This window comes from Betta splendens, chromosome 9 (assembly GCF_900634795.4).
Source record: "Betta splendens chromosome 9, fBetSpl5.4, whole genome shotgun sequence".
Taxonomy (NCBI): Eukaryota; Metazoa; Chordata; class Actinopteri; order Anabantiformes; family Osphronemidae; genus Betta; species Betta splendens.
This window is the reverse complement of record NC_040889.2, coordinates 14,825,147-14,841,975: the sequence shown is the minus strand read 5'-3', so window position 1 is coordinate 14,841,975 and position 16,829 is coordinate 14,825,147. Positions and strand designations below refer to the sequence as shown.

General features: G+C 49.1%; 1 protein-coding gene across 3 annotated transcripts in view; it reads left to right on the top strand.

Moving 5' to 3' along the window:
* Positions 1-16,829, top strand: part of sema4c (sema domain, immunoglobulin domain (Ig), transmembrane domain (TM) and short cytoplasmic domain, (semaphorin) 4C) — a 68,308-nt gene that overhangs the window by 19,944 nt on the left and 31,535 nt on the right. For all 3 annotated transcript variants that reach the window (XM_029161480.3, XM_029161479.3, XM_029161481.3), the window contains 2 exons: positions 3,122-3,234; positions 15,715-15,923. In XM_029161480.3, coding sequence (XP_029017313.1) covers positions 15,800-15,923 — 124 coding nt within the window. In that variant the 5' untranslated portion in view covers positions 3,122-3,234; positions 15,715-15,799. The remainder of the gene's footprint in view (positions 1-3,121; positions 3,235-15,714; positions 15,924-16,829) is intronic.

Below are 16,829 nucleotides of genomic sequence, written 5' to 3'. Positions count from 1 at the left end.
AATGATCTATAAATATACATAAATGACCCAATCATTTTAATTGAAATATCCTTCATAAGGTTTATGAATATATGATAGTGTTTAAAGATGTAACAATGATCTACAGCTGAATTTAAAGGACAACTTGTGCGTTGCAAGGTTGTGAAAGCTTCTTCAGCTGGTTATTGTTCCATTACTCCTGATGAACAGTTGGAAGTTCTTAATTGGACCCATTAAGCTTCAATATTTTAACTTTAAAAGTGTTACCAATGGGTGAAATACAGGACATTGTAAGAACAGGATGACGTCAACCTTCACTAGTCTTGAAACAAAGCGAGGAGCAGCAACGGGACGAGGGAACAGAGCAGACGCCATATTTCACATGAAGAAGGCGAAAGGCCGTAATGTCGCCCGTGTGTTAGTCATTCCGTAATCGATGCTTCAGTTGTGCGTGGATTGATGATCCTCACGGGGGGTTCCAGCGTGGACGGAGCGTGTCGCGCCTCAGCGCTGATAATGGCCCCAACAAATCGTGAGCGGCTCCTGGTTCCGGCGTGTAAATCACAACCCGGGAGCGATGGCTGGCGCTCGGAGGGGTCCGGGTTAACGGCCCAGTCGCTGAGGAGGGCGAAGACGCAACGTCCAGCTCTGCATCTCAACCATTCTCACTCTTAAAAGGGGTGCAGGTGGCGCTGATGTGATGGGGGGTGGGGGGGGTGGGGGGGGTTGGCAGCTGGCGCTCACTGCTCAACTTTACTGTAGCACTGACCTTGGCCAGATGTCCAGCCAAATGGAATGTGTGTGTGTGTGTGTGTGTGTGTGTGTGTGTGTGTGTGTGTGTGTGTGTGTGTGTGTGTGTGTGTGTGTGTGTGTGTGTGTGTGTGTGTGTGTGTGTGTGTGTGTGTGTGTGTGTGTGTGTGTGTGTGTGTGTGTGTGTGCGTGTGTGTGTGTGTCTCCAGCCGGGCTCTTGGAGAGGACTCGGCTCTAATGGCGACTGGCAGGCGTTTTGTTGAGCTTTATTGCCGCATGCCTCTTCCAATCGCGCTGCTGATTAGAGCTGCCATTACTGCTGCAAACAAACGCGTGCAGCCCGCGCTCCGGCCCCTTGCACGTGATCAGCGTCAAGGCGCTGACGCTGAGACAATGGCAAATCTGCTGCGGAGCAATTGAAGGCCCGGGTCGTCACAATTGGGCCTGATGGGGACGTACGGCGGATACAGCGTGCCCTGCTGGAGCACTCACGTGGGCTCACAGCACATCCGCCCACACACACACACACACACGCGCGCCTTTACAATAAGCATGCAGCCGATTAGCTCACAGAGCGCAGCTTTAAACTGTTAGTCATTGCTGATTCACAAGCGGCTGGCCGGCGTCCACAGAGCCACTCACTGTGCTGCCTGTCAAACACGCAGGCAGCCAGCAGCTGGACGCGTGTGTATGCAGGTGTTTTTACAATCTAACAGTCTTTCTAACCAGAACCCCCTGCTCCCCACCCATCCGTCATCCAACTTGGCCTCGCGTGTGTGTTTGCGTGTGCGGTTGGGGTCCATGTACAGAATTAGTGTGTGTGGAGAGTTGTGTGCTTGTTTTGTTTTTTTATGGAGCCCTTGCAGGGTTTTGGCTGCTAGATTCTCCTGGAGGGAGCCAGTGGAAAGCTGAGGTCTGGATGACTTACTTATTCAGGAAAAACTTACCAGAGATGGCTCCTATGCTGCTGCGTTGTCACATAGTCATGTGGTGCTGTGTGTGTGTATATGTGTGTGTGTGTGACCTGACTACCAGCAGCATATTTCCTTCTGGAGAGGCGGCCTTTAAAGTTAGTCTGCTGCTGTTAAAGCTTTTAAAGCAGACGCGGGTCAGTCCCAGGTGAGACACTCACCAAAGGGTTAACTGCTCTACCAGACACACACCCGCTCATATGGGGAGTTAGTCAGATCCACGAGGCTCCAGATTAAGTCTAAACTCATTTTCCAGGACTTTTAATTAAAATAACTTGATTTTGGAGTGTGTGCTGTCAAACTGACTTTCAGATTTCTACTCTATGTAACTTTTTTCTTTCAACCATCAGATGAAGATTTATGTCAGGGGTAGATTTCATATTGTCATTCCCCAGTGGGAACGCTGAAGGATTCAATGATCCTTTCCGAGTTGACTTGCTATCTCCTTATGAGAGCAGAAATGATTAAAAATGCCTCGGTGCAAAGATAATATTTTACGTTTGCTTTTCAAGGACACTGGTTTTCTTTCACGCACTAATTGAGTTTAAAGGATATTGCGCCATTCGGGTAAAAACGCTGGATGTTTTTTTTTCCAATTTCAGAAGCTTTTCGGAGGGTTGTGTCAAGGTTCCATCCACAATTTGAGTTATCTGTTTTTTGGGGGTTGAATCAATAAAGTCTGCTGAAGATCACAGCTTGTCCAGTCAATACGTTGCAGCCCAGTGTGCACCGGCTGCAGCTGAGTTTCCACTGCCCAGTTTATTGACAGCTGTGAACCGACGACGTCAGGGGCTTGGGCTTTTTCCTTTGTGTGCTACCTGTGTGTAACACTATCCCGCCCGCACGTCTCGCCGGCAGCCTGAGCGTGGTTCTCGCCGCTCTCACTGTGATTAGCGAGTCCTGCTCCATGTTCACACGCGTGAAGACACGCACACAGGCAGGGATTTCACTTATACGGTCTACAGCATCTGGGGCGCCTGGAGCGTTCAGGTGTGTGTGTGTGTGTGTGTGTGTGTGTGTGTGTGTGTGTGTGTGTGTGTGTGTGTGTGTGTGTGTGTGTGTGTGTGTGTGTGTGTGTGTGTGTGTGTGTGTGTGTGTGTGTGTTTAGATTTCAAGGCAAGTCCACCATTGCCGCAAGATGTTGGCATCTACAGACAGACTGATCTTAGCTGCATTAAGTATAATGAGATAATAATATAATAAGTACCTAATGGAAAATACTTGATGGAAATGTTCTATGTTTTAACTTTAATAGTGGATCATTCAATAATTCAGTTTAGAGCAGCTGAATGTTACTGTGATATTTTGATGTATATAGTGTGTATAGTGTATATAGCGTATGTGAAATCTACCAATGTGTGACTAACACCACCTCTGTCACTCATCGCCCGTCTCTGCTTCTCCCTTTCTTCTCCTTTTAGCCCAATGTGACCTTCACCCGAGCCGTTCGCGGAAAGAAGACAGAGGCGAAACAACCTGAAAGGGAGACTGAGGAGAAAACGCAGAGCCGCGCGAGGGAGGAGAAGAAAAACAAGTAAGGAAGTAAAAACAGAACAAAGGGCGGAGAAGAAAAACACGGCGGCATCTCGCTGCACCTCCGCTGGAGCCTTTCTGTGCACACAGCACCACTGGCAGAGTGAATCACAGAGAAATGGGAGGAAACGCAGTGATGAGACAGTGATAATATGAGGAGGAGAAGCAAAAGCTCGCAGGATGCAGGCATTACAGGTGTTTTCAGCCGCTGCCAGGGAAAAATCTTTGTTGACAAAGAGACAATGAGGAGGAGCAGAAAGACGCAGAAGCAGAAAAGGAGCTCGCGAAGAACGTAAGACAGGGAAAGATGCTGAATCCTGGCCCACGGCGGAGCATTTTGTTAAGAGAGATGTGAGTTATAGGTGTCAGACGGAGCGCGTGCCTCGGGGAGGGAGGGCTGTTCGCACCTTTTGCTAATTCTGTGAGTGCATGCGGCCATATTTCATCTGAAGTATAAAAGCGGCAAACAGAGAGCAACGAGACGGAGGCAGAAAAAGGAGAATGTATGGATTTCCGCGCCGCCGCGAGTAAAGTGGACCCGACTGACCGTGACCAGAATGAGAGGCGCGGGTTTTACTGAAAATGAATCTTGTGATTTGTAAAACAAGGCCATAAATTCAACTTTAAGTTTTACCTTTAGGATTACTCACTGAGATGGGCGGCGGCCGGCGGTGCGGCTGCTTGGATTCCAGCACACACACCTGCACCCGGTGGCTGCCGTAAACCCCGCTGTCCTGGGTTTTGCCTCTCGGGTTTAGCTCGTCGGGGTGGTCGGGCTTTTATTTCAGGCAGATCTGCAAACACAAGCACAAATAACCCGGGGCAAAGGCAGGAGAGGAACGGAGCAGGGCCATCGTCCTCAAAAACCGTCCTTAAAACACAGCCCCACACACACACACACACACACACACACACACACACACACACAATGTCAAAATGACACTTGTGCCTTTAAAGAGGATTACTTGTCTCTTTTGTGGCAGCCTCCCAGCGACGGGGCCTGCTTGACTTCTGTCTGCGTGCTAAGTCCTCATCTCGCAGGTAAAAAAGAAACTTTATACTTCTTCAACTACTGCCAAAAGTGGCAGTAAGTAAAAGCACAAGGACGTGTCTGTAAAGACAGCACGGTCACACTGCTGAGCTCAAGTAGCATAGGCTGTGGAATGTACAGGTACAGGTAGCTCACTAGAAACCTCTCTAAGTTGCTGTTAATGCTGCTGTCAATGCACCAAACTCCACTGCAGATTAGTTCCATGTCGCTGCAGAAACAAGGTTTCTTTTGCGTCCTTGACTCACAGTAGTAGCCGGAAATCACCTAATGATGGAAGCAAGTGAAACGTTTCTAAAGGAGGAGATCCTTATTGTGAAATCATCTCCCTTTGTTTGGTGCCTTTAACTGCTAGAAACCTTCAAAGGAAAAAGAAAATGTGACAAACAAAACATTTCTAATTATGGATGAAATGAAAAAAATGTGTTGTCTTCAGACGGAAACAACATCAGCAGATGGTGAAGGTGGAGCTGGTTGTCTCGTTTTCTATAGTTAGAGATGAAGCGTTTGCAAACAAATAAATAGATCCATGAGGTAAATACAGTAAAAAGCACAACTCTACAGCGAGGTCCAGAAATATTGGAGCGCTGCCCTGATTGCGTGTGTGTGTGTGTGTGTGTGTGTGTGTGTGTGTGTGTGTGTGTGTGTGTGTGTGTGTGTGTGTGTGTGTTCGCTGACGAGCTTTCTCATTTACAATACGTTGTCTGATTGATGGAGCGACTGTGCGTCTGGCAGACTTTAGTAAATGGTCTCCGATGAGGAAAGTCATTTGTATCCCAGCTTCCGCCTCCCGACTACAGAGTTGCATTGGGGGACGAGGGGGGGGCAAAAAACACGCTGTCGTACAGCTCCCGCGATCAAACCATCAAGCTGTGCGCACACATTCATAAGCCTCAATGTTCCTCCATCGGTGTTTTTTCCCCCCTCCGCGTGTGCGTGTTCCTCGCGCTCCGTCACAACACACTTATCCCCCCGTTCTCTCTAATAACGCCGCATCCCTCTCTCTTTCTCTCGCCGTCTCTCACACGTTTATCTCTCCGAGGATATTGGTTGCCGATCATAAATAGCTTTTCCTCTGACAGGGCGCCGTCACAGACGAGGAGAAGGGGACGGGGCAGGAGGTGGGAGGGGGGTGAGGGGGTGAGGGGGGGGGGGGGGGTCGCAGGACGTGACAGCGAGCAGGGGGAGAGCGGGAGGAAGAGGAGGATGAAGGAGGGAAGGCTGCTGTGAGTGTGACAGGTGCGCATGGGTAGATTTATGAACACATCAGCGCGCACACGCTGCGACAAAGCAGCGTTGGAGCGACTCGGGCTGCTGCTGTGAACCCTCAAACAGCCGAGCGGGCCTTTATTCGTCTCGGCTGTTGAGACGAATGGGGAAAATGTATTTGGTCATATTTTCGTGACAAGCTGTATTTTGAATGGCAAACGCACACAAAGAGAAGGAGAGAGAGAGACGGAACGAGGGTTGGGGGAAATTGTGAAGCCGTCAGAGGACGCGATGCGTTCAAGTGCTTCTGCTGAGTTCTGAATGCAGAAACAATAAAGTTCATATACTGCATATACTGATGACATCGTGTGCTGGCATTGGACGGTGAGCCGGCCGGTCCTCGCTGTCCTCGGGCCGTGATGGGGTGATGGAGCGAAAGCCTCCGCTCCTCGCAGCAGCCGTCCTGCTCGTCTCTATTGATTCCAGTTTATCTTACCGTAAACCTGGAGCCATTTTCTCTCCTCCTCACCTCCTACCCTCTTCTCCTTCCTGCTCGCCGGTATCGATCAGCCCGTGTGTTCAACAAAGCGCAGAGCGGGCAGCTGGTAATGTAAAGCCGGGGCCATAGTGGCACTGTAGCCTATTGCCTTTCACTCAGCTATCAGCTTCTAATAGACCCTTGGTTAGAGCATCATGTCTCCTCTATCCTTCCTCCTCATCTTTCACTCCTCTCCTCGTCTCCTTGTCTGCCTCTAGGTGCATTTTTAGCTGATGAGCGTCGATTTCGCTACCTGATCCGATAGCTGCAGATATTTCCATACATTTATTCATCCACAAAAGGATTTGACTTCTGCTGACGGTGCACGCGCCTGCTCGGAAATGCCCCGCTTGGCATTTTTGTCTTCTACAGAAACGCACATTCATTCCTGGGAGCTGCCCAGCACGACCACACGCCGCTAAATTTGGCCACTGGAAATGCCGGGCGCAGGAAGCCCAACTCTGTCATTGTCTCTAGAATTCTCTCAGTCGCTGAGCACGTTGGAAAATGCTGGGTTAAGTATGTTGCTCAAGGGCCCTCCAGCCCGTGAGCGAGGTCGAGAGGAGGCACCTGAAGCTACGTTCAGCTTTTCGGATTTGAACGGCAGCAACAATAATGGTCGAATTCAGACAGATTCCTCGCGTGTTCCTCGTGTCTGATGGTTCCGTAGGTTCCGTTGATCGTCTCGCTCTGGAACAAATCTGCCTCGTTCGGTCCCGCCGCCGAGTCCGAGGCGCACGGCATTTGATGAACATGAAAAGTGACTGAACAAAACCGCTGAGAAGTCGGAGGAATCTAAATGCTAATGCGCGGCGCTGCTGGGGAGTTAAATGCCCCGAAAACACGCTGCGGCGTGGCATCGAGATGCTCGCGGGGCAAGTGAGCATCTTCGTGCTAAAATTGGTTGTGGTCATATGTGTTTGGACGGTCAAACGGAAGATGTGAATATAAAACAGCTTCCAGATACCAGAGCTTTGATGTGGACCATGAAAGCCTCAGCCCACAAACGTCCTCCAAGCCTCGAGATTTACATTACAGTCAGCTGCGCTCGCTCCCTTTCAGCCCTGCTGGTAATCTATCAGCCACCATTCTGGCCACTCTCTCCATTGTGCGTTTCCTCCCTCATCAAGGTGTGTGGGTTGTTTCCATAGGAACCTAGCTAGGGGTAACCTTTCGGCCCGGTGGCTCCTCACCGGCACCCAGGGCTCCGGACTCAGCGAGAGCTCCATGAAAGGAGCGGCGCTAAAGAGAGGGGCGAGCGAGTGGGAGGTGGAGGCGAAGGAGCACTGGCGGAACCCCCCCCCCGGGGGGGCGAGGTGGGCGGCCCCCGCGAAGCCAGAAGACGGAGCTCAGGCACAGGAACGATGCCGCGCGTGGGCGTGTGTGCCGTAGCGTTGTGCGTCCGCACGCCCAGCGGTTGTTGTTGTGAAGCGAGACAGTACGTCGGGCGCCCGCGGGCGTCAATACGACCGCCTCTATTATTCAGAGCTGATTACGGCGCTAAAGCGTGCAGCGGTGAACAGCTTTTAATGAGCTCTGAAATACAACAGAGAAAGTTTGTCGGCTCTTTGTTTGCCTGGATCCGGTGGCGGGGGGGAAAAATAGCCTGTTTGCCTGAGTGATTTGATTAGTGCGCTGGTGTGTGATGAGCACGTTGCAACATATGTGAGCGGCGGGACTGAAGTGTGTGTGTGTGTGTGTGTGTGTGTGTGTGTGTGTGTGTGTGTGTGTGTGTGTGTGTGTGTGTGTGTGTGTGTGTGTGTTTTACTTGATGTTCGGGTGCGTTTAGGGTCTGCGTACAGTGGATGCATGTGACCGCAGCGTCGGACCGCTCGCGTGCGATCGACCCGCTGCTGCACGGCGCTCGTGGATCAGCGCATGTGCTCTGACGACCGCTACTGTACCCAGCATGCCCCGGGCCCGCGGGCCGGGCCGGGCCGGCGGGTGGGCGGGTCCAGGCCGGGGACGCGAATGCGTGTGGATTTTGCCAGTTCTCCCCGCGCTGACAGCACAAGGTCGACGCGGGGGGAGGAGGGGTGGTGCTGCTGTGGAGGGGGGGGGGTCCAGACAGTGCGTCTGCTCCCGCTAACGTATCATTACAATTATTCACATTCATTCATATTCCTCCATGTAGGTTGTGGAGGCTAATCTTGACAAGGTTTGCTAAGTTTGTATTTGTAGAGAACGACACAGAACATGGTTAAGTACAGTTGTCTAATTAAATTTGCTTAAAGGTTATGATTTAGGTAAGATGATTTTCATTTCGGGGCGAGTTCTACAAGTGGCTCATGATCAGGTCTCCTCATTTCACTGATTACAGATTTTACCAGAGAGGCCGATGCACTGATGAAATTAGCTGATGCTATAAAAATGAATCTCTAGTGAAGATGGTGGAGAGCTAATGAATGCAGCCATCTATGAATAAGGAGAGAAAGAAGACCTTTTTTGGGTTACTTGTTAAATCCTTTGGTAGCGTATTTACTGTAGCTCCTAAGAAACATATTGTACAGTATTTGTCATTGACGTGTACTTTTCCACAGGATTTGGAACGTTCACTGGGTTGAAGGCCCTGTGAGTTGGGTTCCCTTCACGCCACTGACATATCAAAAGCTTTACAGTCTATTGATCAGCATTTGCAGAAGACCTGTGGAAGTCTGTATAAACGTGTGATGCTGTTTCCATAATGATGCTTTCTGGGATCCTGTTTCTTCTCATTAAAAGGCAGAGTAGAGCTTCTGACGTTCTCAGCAAGGTTCCAGGTCCCTTGTGGTGGAAAACTATCATATTTTCCAGTTCGTCAACAGAAGCCAGCAGAAGTCTTGGTATGAGCAGAGAGAGTGAATCAAAGTTGAATAAATCAGCTCCTGACGTCTACAGAGAAGTTGATCAAGTATTGTTGATGCTTAATGATATCACATTTCATGTCCACCAACCAAACGATTGGACTCAGATCTGCTTCTACCAGGCATCCAGCCACCACCACGAGCCAAACGCGCAGATGGTCCCTCGTCTGATTAGCTGGACGTCGACTTCTCCAGCTCCATCACACCCACACCTCCTCCTCTATCACTTCTTCAGGTCTGAGCAGGTGTTTGGCCTGCAGTCTGAGTCCAAATCAGATCCATTTCATCTGTAATCAGCTGGAGCCACTGGCACTGATGGGAGAGATCAGAGCCCCGATCAAAGAATTATAAGCCGACCACGCCTGGCCAGCCGTCCGTGACTGGAACAGGGCAGCGAGGGAGGGAGGGAGGGGTCTGTGGGGGTTGGGTGGGGCGGAGAGAGAGTGTGGACGGGCGAGCAAACGCTACAGTAGAGATGAAAGAAGAGACGATGGAGATTTGAAGGCCTGCAATTTCTCCCAGGGGAGAGACATAAAAGAGCGGGGTGCTGGGCGGAGGCTAAGATGTTTCTACTCTCCTGCTTTGTTTTGGGGGGTTTTGACGTTTCCATCAAGTGGAAATATGTTGTTTAAAGTCAACTGCAGCTCTCGGTTCTCCTTCAATGCGAAGTAATTAGCGTGAGACGTGAATTCTAATCAGCACGATGCATTTGAACGCCTCGGCGCTAGTTAGCAGATCGTTTTAGTTTAATTGTGTGCAGAACGAGGAAGCGACGTGCTCAGGTGCATGACAATAGATGGAAGCTCGCGAGCCGATGGACGGCTCGCTTTTAAGAGGGGCGATTTCAGAACGCTTTGTTTGGAAAGGCGTCAGCATCGCGCCGAGCACCGTCGCACAATTCCTCATTCATGTTCCACATTCATAGACACACACGGGCAGTTGAGCGAGTACCTCTTTGATTATCAGGCTTTTATCTGTGGCAGTTGAGAGCGCACACACACGCACGCACACACACACACACACACACGCACACACACACACACGTACAGACGCGCGCGCACACACACACACACACACACGCACATACGCACACACACACACACACACACACACACAAACACACACACACACACACACACACACACACACACACACACACACACACACACAGTCTCGTCACCATTAGCTGGTCAACGTAAAGACTCGACACCTTCCCGTCACCTACAGTATATGTGCAAACGATCCACTGCAAGTGAAGGTGTCACTCAGCCGTGAATTCAGATGATGCACTCTTCCTTAAGTGTCCACCTGTGTCTTTGTGTGCATACGGGGGGGTGGGCGTGTGTCCATGTTTAACTGTCGGCCGACAGACCACGTATGCTCCATTAACTCCACACCGTGAACAAAGCTGTGCATCAGGTCTGCTGCACCTCCACTTTGCTGTCAGTGCACAGGAAAAGGCTTCTTACGTAGAGCTGTGTTTTTATTTCAGCCCTGTTGCACATGTAGCTCCACAGAATCTGGATAAATGTGTAAGAAGGAATTGCCAAAACACAAATAAATGCTCCCTGTTAACGTCCCTCACTTTACATCCCACAAGTCATCGGTTTTGCAGGCAGCGCTGCAACACAATATTTTTCATAGTCATTTTGCTCTGAACCTGAACTCAGGACCTTGAAATCTTTTCAAGGTTTACAGCTGGAGTCATTGTACATTTTTAAATATTTCAAATTCCAGACATTGAACTCAAATGCTTCAAATCCCTCAAACTTTTTTGACAGGCCTTCATGTTTTTGGAGGCCAACTGGCTGATCAAAACATTTCAGCTGCGCATATTTATCTCAACTGGAGACATTACCATATGATGCATCTTCCCCTAAGGCTCACGCTCTCAGATAACGTTTTGAACCTTTCCGAATACATCTGAATCACAAACATGATCACAAATTATCACTTGGTCATAGATTTTTCTACAGTATAAAAAAAGCTATTCATCTTTGGGAGCAGTTTCCAAATCAGAAACAAATCCATAGCATTAATCAGGCTTGTGCTCGTTCTCAGTGACCTCCATTGGCTGTAATGAGGATTCAGATCACAGGAGATGATCTTACACGACACGAACATGCATCGAAAAACAAACATTCTCACCTAAAATAGTTCATGCTGGCATCTCTGTGTCCATCATTCAGGTTTAGTGCCTTGCCTAGAGCTGTAATGCTAAGATAATTATAAATTATACCAAATTAATTTTTGCCTCACTTTATATGCAAGGTTTCATTTCCAACAGCTTTTTATGCCGTTGCAGAGACTATTATTCTGTCAAGAAACACGTTTTTTTTAGTTTCTTTAATTTTTTACGTAATGCGTGTGTTGAAAATGAGCCATCAGCTGCTTCAGAGGCCCCTACAAGCCCGAGCGTTAATGCACCGATACGTCTCCAGTTTCCCTCTGTGATGCTTTCAAAGGGAAGGAAACACAGCATAAAAGTGCTGGAATCGCTCTCATCCCTCCGTCCACGAGGTGTGAAATCGTTTGATCCAGCTTGTTCTGTGCACTGTGGACAGCTTTTGTGTGTGAGACCTCTCACTTGTGTTTGTACTTGAGTGTGTTTTTTAAAATGCTGCCGAAGCAATAAAAGGTGGAGGGCAGGAAGGAAGGAAGGAAGGTAGGAAGGGAGGAAGGAAGGGGGGGGGGGGGGGGTTAAGAGGGTGAGGGGGGGCGGCTCTGTTTGTTTTGTAAGGAGGTGAGAGGGGACGGGAAGGGTGGGGGCTGCTCTGTAGTCCATCCATCTAACAGCCAGAGGTAATGGACATTAAGTCTGCACCGGTGTGATAGTAGAGGTGGGGAGCGGCGGGTGATGCCCCCTGATTCAATGTAACAGGTTTAGAGGTCGGGGTTAAAAAGTCAAACAATGCCTACAAGCAGCAGCAATCAGCCGGGACTCCCCCGGAGGTCAGCGAGTGTGCAGCCGTGTGGCAGGAAGGGGAGAAGCTGTCAGGAAAGCAGAGGTGGGGAAAACAAAGGCGTGGAGCCATGCAGAAAAGAGGACAGACGAACGGGGGGAGGCAGCCCTATTTTTCCCTCGACAGCCACTCACTCCGAAGAAAAACCCTCCTCTGCTTCTCCCAGCAGGGACTCGTCTTACCTCCAAACACACTTGAAGGGGAAACACACACAATGACAAGAATCGACAAGCGCGGCCACAAAATCCCACACGGCAGCCTAATCAGAACATGTGGCCTATTTCTCTGTATGTTTTAATGAGCTCTCCATTGTGGAGCGCTGACTGATATTATTAGACTGCTGTGTCTCAGCTCATTAGCTTAAACCAGGCTCGACAACAACACCAGCAGCTGAAAGATGATTTGACGCCGCCTGCAGAGTTATGCGACGCGGCCGGAACCTTAAAGAGGCCGCGGTGAGAGACGCGAGCCAGTTAATTTGGACGTCGGGGGGAGAAGCGGGGCCGCATCTCGCTCCGCGCACCGCGCAGAGGCATCATAAGGCTCCGACTGGTGCAAAGGAGAGAGAACGATGCATCATGCGGCGGCGGCGGCCGTGTCCCCGGGCCTTCGCGCAGTTCCCTGCGGACGACACTTAGAAATTCAGCTATTCAGTGAGAATCTTAGCAGTGGAGTGGGCTCATGTCGCAAACAAATGGCCGACGACACTGAATAGAAAGCAGCTCTGCAGTAAGCGACTGTGTTCCTGCTGATTGTTATCGCTCTGCAGTGAACGGCTGGATTTACCCGCTTGGAACCGTAGAAAAGTCCCTCCGCGCCCCGCGATGTATGTATGTCAGATGCACCATGTTAAAAATGTAGTGAGAATGTTCAGTGTTCAGATTTCCATGTTTCTCCCTACGTTTCCCAACGACTAGATCCAATTCGTTTTGCTGTTTTAGCACTTGCATTTACTTTGACAAGCTTTCGTCTTTCAGTAGCGTGATAGCGTGTCTGAAAGTGGGAAAGATCAAGTGTGAGGTGTTGTGATGAGGAAACAGTCAGAGTTGATGGATTTTTTTAAATCAATAAAGGATTTGCCTGCTGATTGAGCCGGCTCAGAATCATATTTTCACCCCACTGAACTTGTTAGTGTTATTTATTTAAAGTCTCGGACTGCATGAAGGTCTAAGGTTTACTCCATCTGCTCCACCATCTACTTCCTCCCCCCCGCGTGGCGTTAACGCGCTGTGCTGTTCACTTAATCCAGCCTTCAGGATGCCCACTTCGCTTTGTTACATCTCAGCGCCGAAACGGAGGAGTGGATGTTCAGATGGACAGAAAAGAAAAAAAGTGCAAGCCTCCTGCAATATCTCCAGATGTGATTTTTTCTTTTATCTAACTCTCCCTCCCATTCTCTTCTCCTCTCAGCCCTCCATCTCAATCTCTCCTCGGCTCACTCAAGCGTTGGCCGGCTAGGCCTCCAGCATCGATCCAATAAGGCTGATAGTGGGCACCGCTCGGCTCGGGGAGATTTCGCCCGGGCCTAGCGTTTAAGCACGCTCATTTAACAGCACGTCGCCGTGATCCGATCTGGGGGGTGGTGGAGGCGGGCGGAGGGGAAAGTTTGATAGATTTTTTCTTCTTTCAGCCTCTTCTTATTCTCTCAAAAGTGTAATCGATAACAGTCACGTTAGTTGGATGTGGCCACACAAACACACACGCGCACACACACACACACACAACTCTCAATTAGCTGCGCTGCCAATCCAGCAAACGCACGCGTGCTCGGCCAGGAATTTTGTCTTCACGTGTGGGAACGGGTGGTGGAGCGCAGGAGACCAAACGGGTTGCAAATGCAGAGGTACACGCCCACTTTGTGCTGGGTTAAAGTAAATACAGTTTGACATTTTGTGCCTGTTTAAAAGTCAATGGCTTCCTTTCTCCGATGAGCACGCATCAAAGGCGCCATTTCACTGGCTCTGATATGCAGCAGGTGTGTGTGTGTGGGGGGGTGATATTTGTGCTGTGCATCTGCATGTATTTCAGTACTTATGGAGATATTTGGTCCTCATAAGAATCCCAGCATTAGAAATAACCTTCATACCTCCTCATAGCTGCAGAGGTTGGGTTGGTAAAGTTCCGGCAGCACTGTAGCAGAGAGTTCAGCGGGTTCAGCGAGCTGCAAAGCTAAAGTGTTTGTTCTAACTTACTCATCGTGCTGCTGAGACACGCGGATAGTTTTGGTTTCATGTTCAAAAGCTTTTTAACATATGCATCTCTGAGGCTGCCTTTAGACTACAATACCCGAAAACTCAGCCCCAGCATTTTAAAATGACATTTAAATAGAACCGTGTCCTCCCTTTGCAGTCAGGGAGCCAGTTACTGTGTGGTAATCTCATACCAGATCTCCTTCATCCTACTGGGAACTGGCCCCTTATGTTACAAAATACAGAGCTGAAAAACCGACAAACCAAGAACTAAACTTCACTGCTCATACAGGCACAAACTAGCAAGAAAATATAAAACAAAGGACCTGTCTTTCAAAATGAAACCAAGCAATGAACAATAATGAAAACAAACAAGGAGCATGAGGATCGAGGACAGCAGCAGGTGATAGTGATTAGCCCAAACAGGAAAGAGGAAGTGAACATAGGAACAAGTAGGAACAGCGCCTCCGCCAGGTCGGAGGGCTAAACTTTAACACCATTTGACAAGCGTTGCCTTAATAGCAGTGTTGGGTTTTATAATGCAGCAGAGGACTGTCTCTCAACGTCTTGACGGTTCGGCTGTGACCTGTATTTAACCAATAAATCTGACTTTCTTGACTAATAAAACCATTTGTGGAGTTCTATAAAACAAGCACATGTTATTTCCTTTCCTCCCACTCAGCATCATTGATTGAAGCTTGTTAGCACAGGTGGCTGCGGCGCGTCCACTCATGACAGCAGTCAAGTATAATTCACCAAAGTTGTTTTCACAGCCTGTGTGCGAAGAAAAAAATTTAATTTCATTACTGCGGTTCATAGTTGATTTCACAATTCTTCATCGATAACTGACATGATTCATTACGAATGTGTTGGTCGAGCAGCAACACGATGAGTTTTGGAAAGAACAATTCTGCACAAACGCACCACGAGGTAAAGGTTCAGTCGCGGACAAGTCCTCACGGACGAACAAAACAACACCTGGGAGTGTGTGTGTGTGTGTGTGTGTGTGTGTGTGTGTGTGTGTGTGTGTGTGTGTGTGTGTGTGTGTGTGTGTGTGTGTGTGTGTGTCTCTCACCTGCAGCGCCGTACAAAGTCAATCTCCCTGCGTTGTTAGTGGAACGTAATGCCTCTCTGCCGCCGCACACTTGACACGTTCATTAGGCATAAACCAATTCATTTACAACCTCAGTACTATTGGATTGTCCTTGCCCTGACATTCATTTCCCAACACATTGGCGTTAGATGTGTTGCCAGCATCAATTAACTTTGATAACTCGGGCCCGGTTTAATATAGTGCTGCTGTATTGGCCTGACAGGTGATAAGCTATTCCTGAGCTTTTTGAGTGGCGATTGCTGGATTATCATTCAGAGTAAGGAACTCAAACACACACACACACACACACACACACACACGCTTCACACAAAGTGATTACAGCTTCATCCGTGCTGTTTGTTTTATATTATGACGGATTTTAATGACAAGGTTCACTTGTATGGTTCTTGTTTTCAAAAGTGAGAAATTAATCTCCCGCTACGGCTTCAATATGTGAATGTGCGTCGTGCGGCTCTTTGAAAAATGTGCATGTTGTAAATTGTATTTGGACAAAAGTGTTTCTGATAAACAACCGAGCCAGTGGAGGGAAAGAAACGCTGCTTCCAGCTGATGTGTTGGTTTTTCCTTCTCTCGGCAGGCTGCCAGGAGCCCGACTGCTCTCCAGAGTCCCACCGATCAACAGATTGATTCCTCGATCCATCACTCAGCGGCTGCTCTGACGAATGGGAGCTGACATGGGAGCCGTGGGCGGGACCAAGGTCCTGCTCCTGGTGTTAATACTCGGGTGGCAGAAGTCGCTGGGGCTCAACTGGAACCCGACCCCCCGGAAGACTGTGCGGTACCACAGTGAGTGTTCTGTGTGATGTTAGTGGATCGTTTTGGGCCGAACACCTGCCTAAAGAGCCGCTGAGCTACCGTCCAACGTGGCGACCAGCACAGGCTCAACAAACACGTTCACAAACACTTTTAGCCAAAGTAGAACTTGATGCAAAACCTTAACCTGTGTGGATTTCCTCAGCTGCTGTAGTGTCTCCTCTGGTTGCATCACTTCCACTGGAACAAAGTGTTTTTTGCTGGGAAATGTCTGTGCCTCATGAGACAAATCTAATATGCTGTTGGTAAAGTTCTCCAGCATGACGTGTCTCCCCAAATAAACAAACCCAGCGTGTTACGAAGCTGCCTTTCGTTTGCCCCCCAGTGGTTTCCATCACGTTTGAGGTGGGCGAGTTCTGATTCTGGCCCACGTTGACCCTCAGTAAAACAATCCATCAGCCTAATCCTGGTGCTCAACTGTGTTTGCACTCTTTATCGCAGCCCTCCTCAGCAGTCAGGCCCAGCTTTCTTCAGTGAACAATGCCAATTGTTGCAAGCTGAGAAGTCGTCATTTTTAATCCCTCAAAGGGGAAGTGCTGTATTCTCCCTCTTGGGGATTATGGAAATTCATAAAGAGAGAAAAAACATATGGAGAAAGGAGCTGTATTCTTTCTGTATCACTTATTCCACCTTTCATCCCATATCTATCGCTTTCCTTTCCTACTCTTCCACTGCTTTCTTTTTGCCTTTCATCCCCACCCTACTTTTTTTTGCTTTGTACGCCGTGGCTCATCGAATGAACCTGAAATGCTCTTATGGTGTTTTCACAAAGAGCTCCGATTTCAGGCGCTCTCCAGGAGAATGGCGCAGGGCGGTGGGGGAGTGGGGCTATTTCAATAGCTGCTTTCTCATCACGCACGCACACACACACACACACAC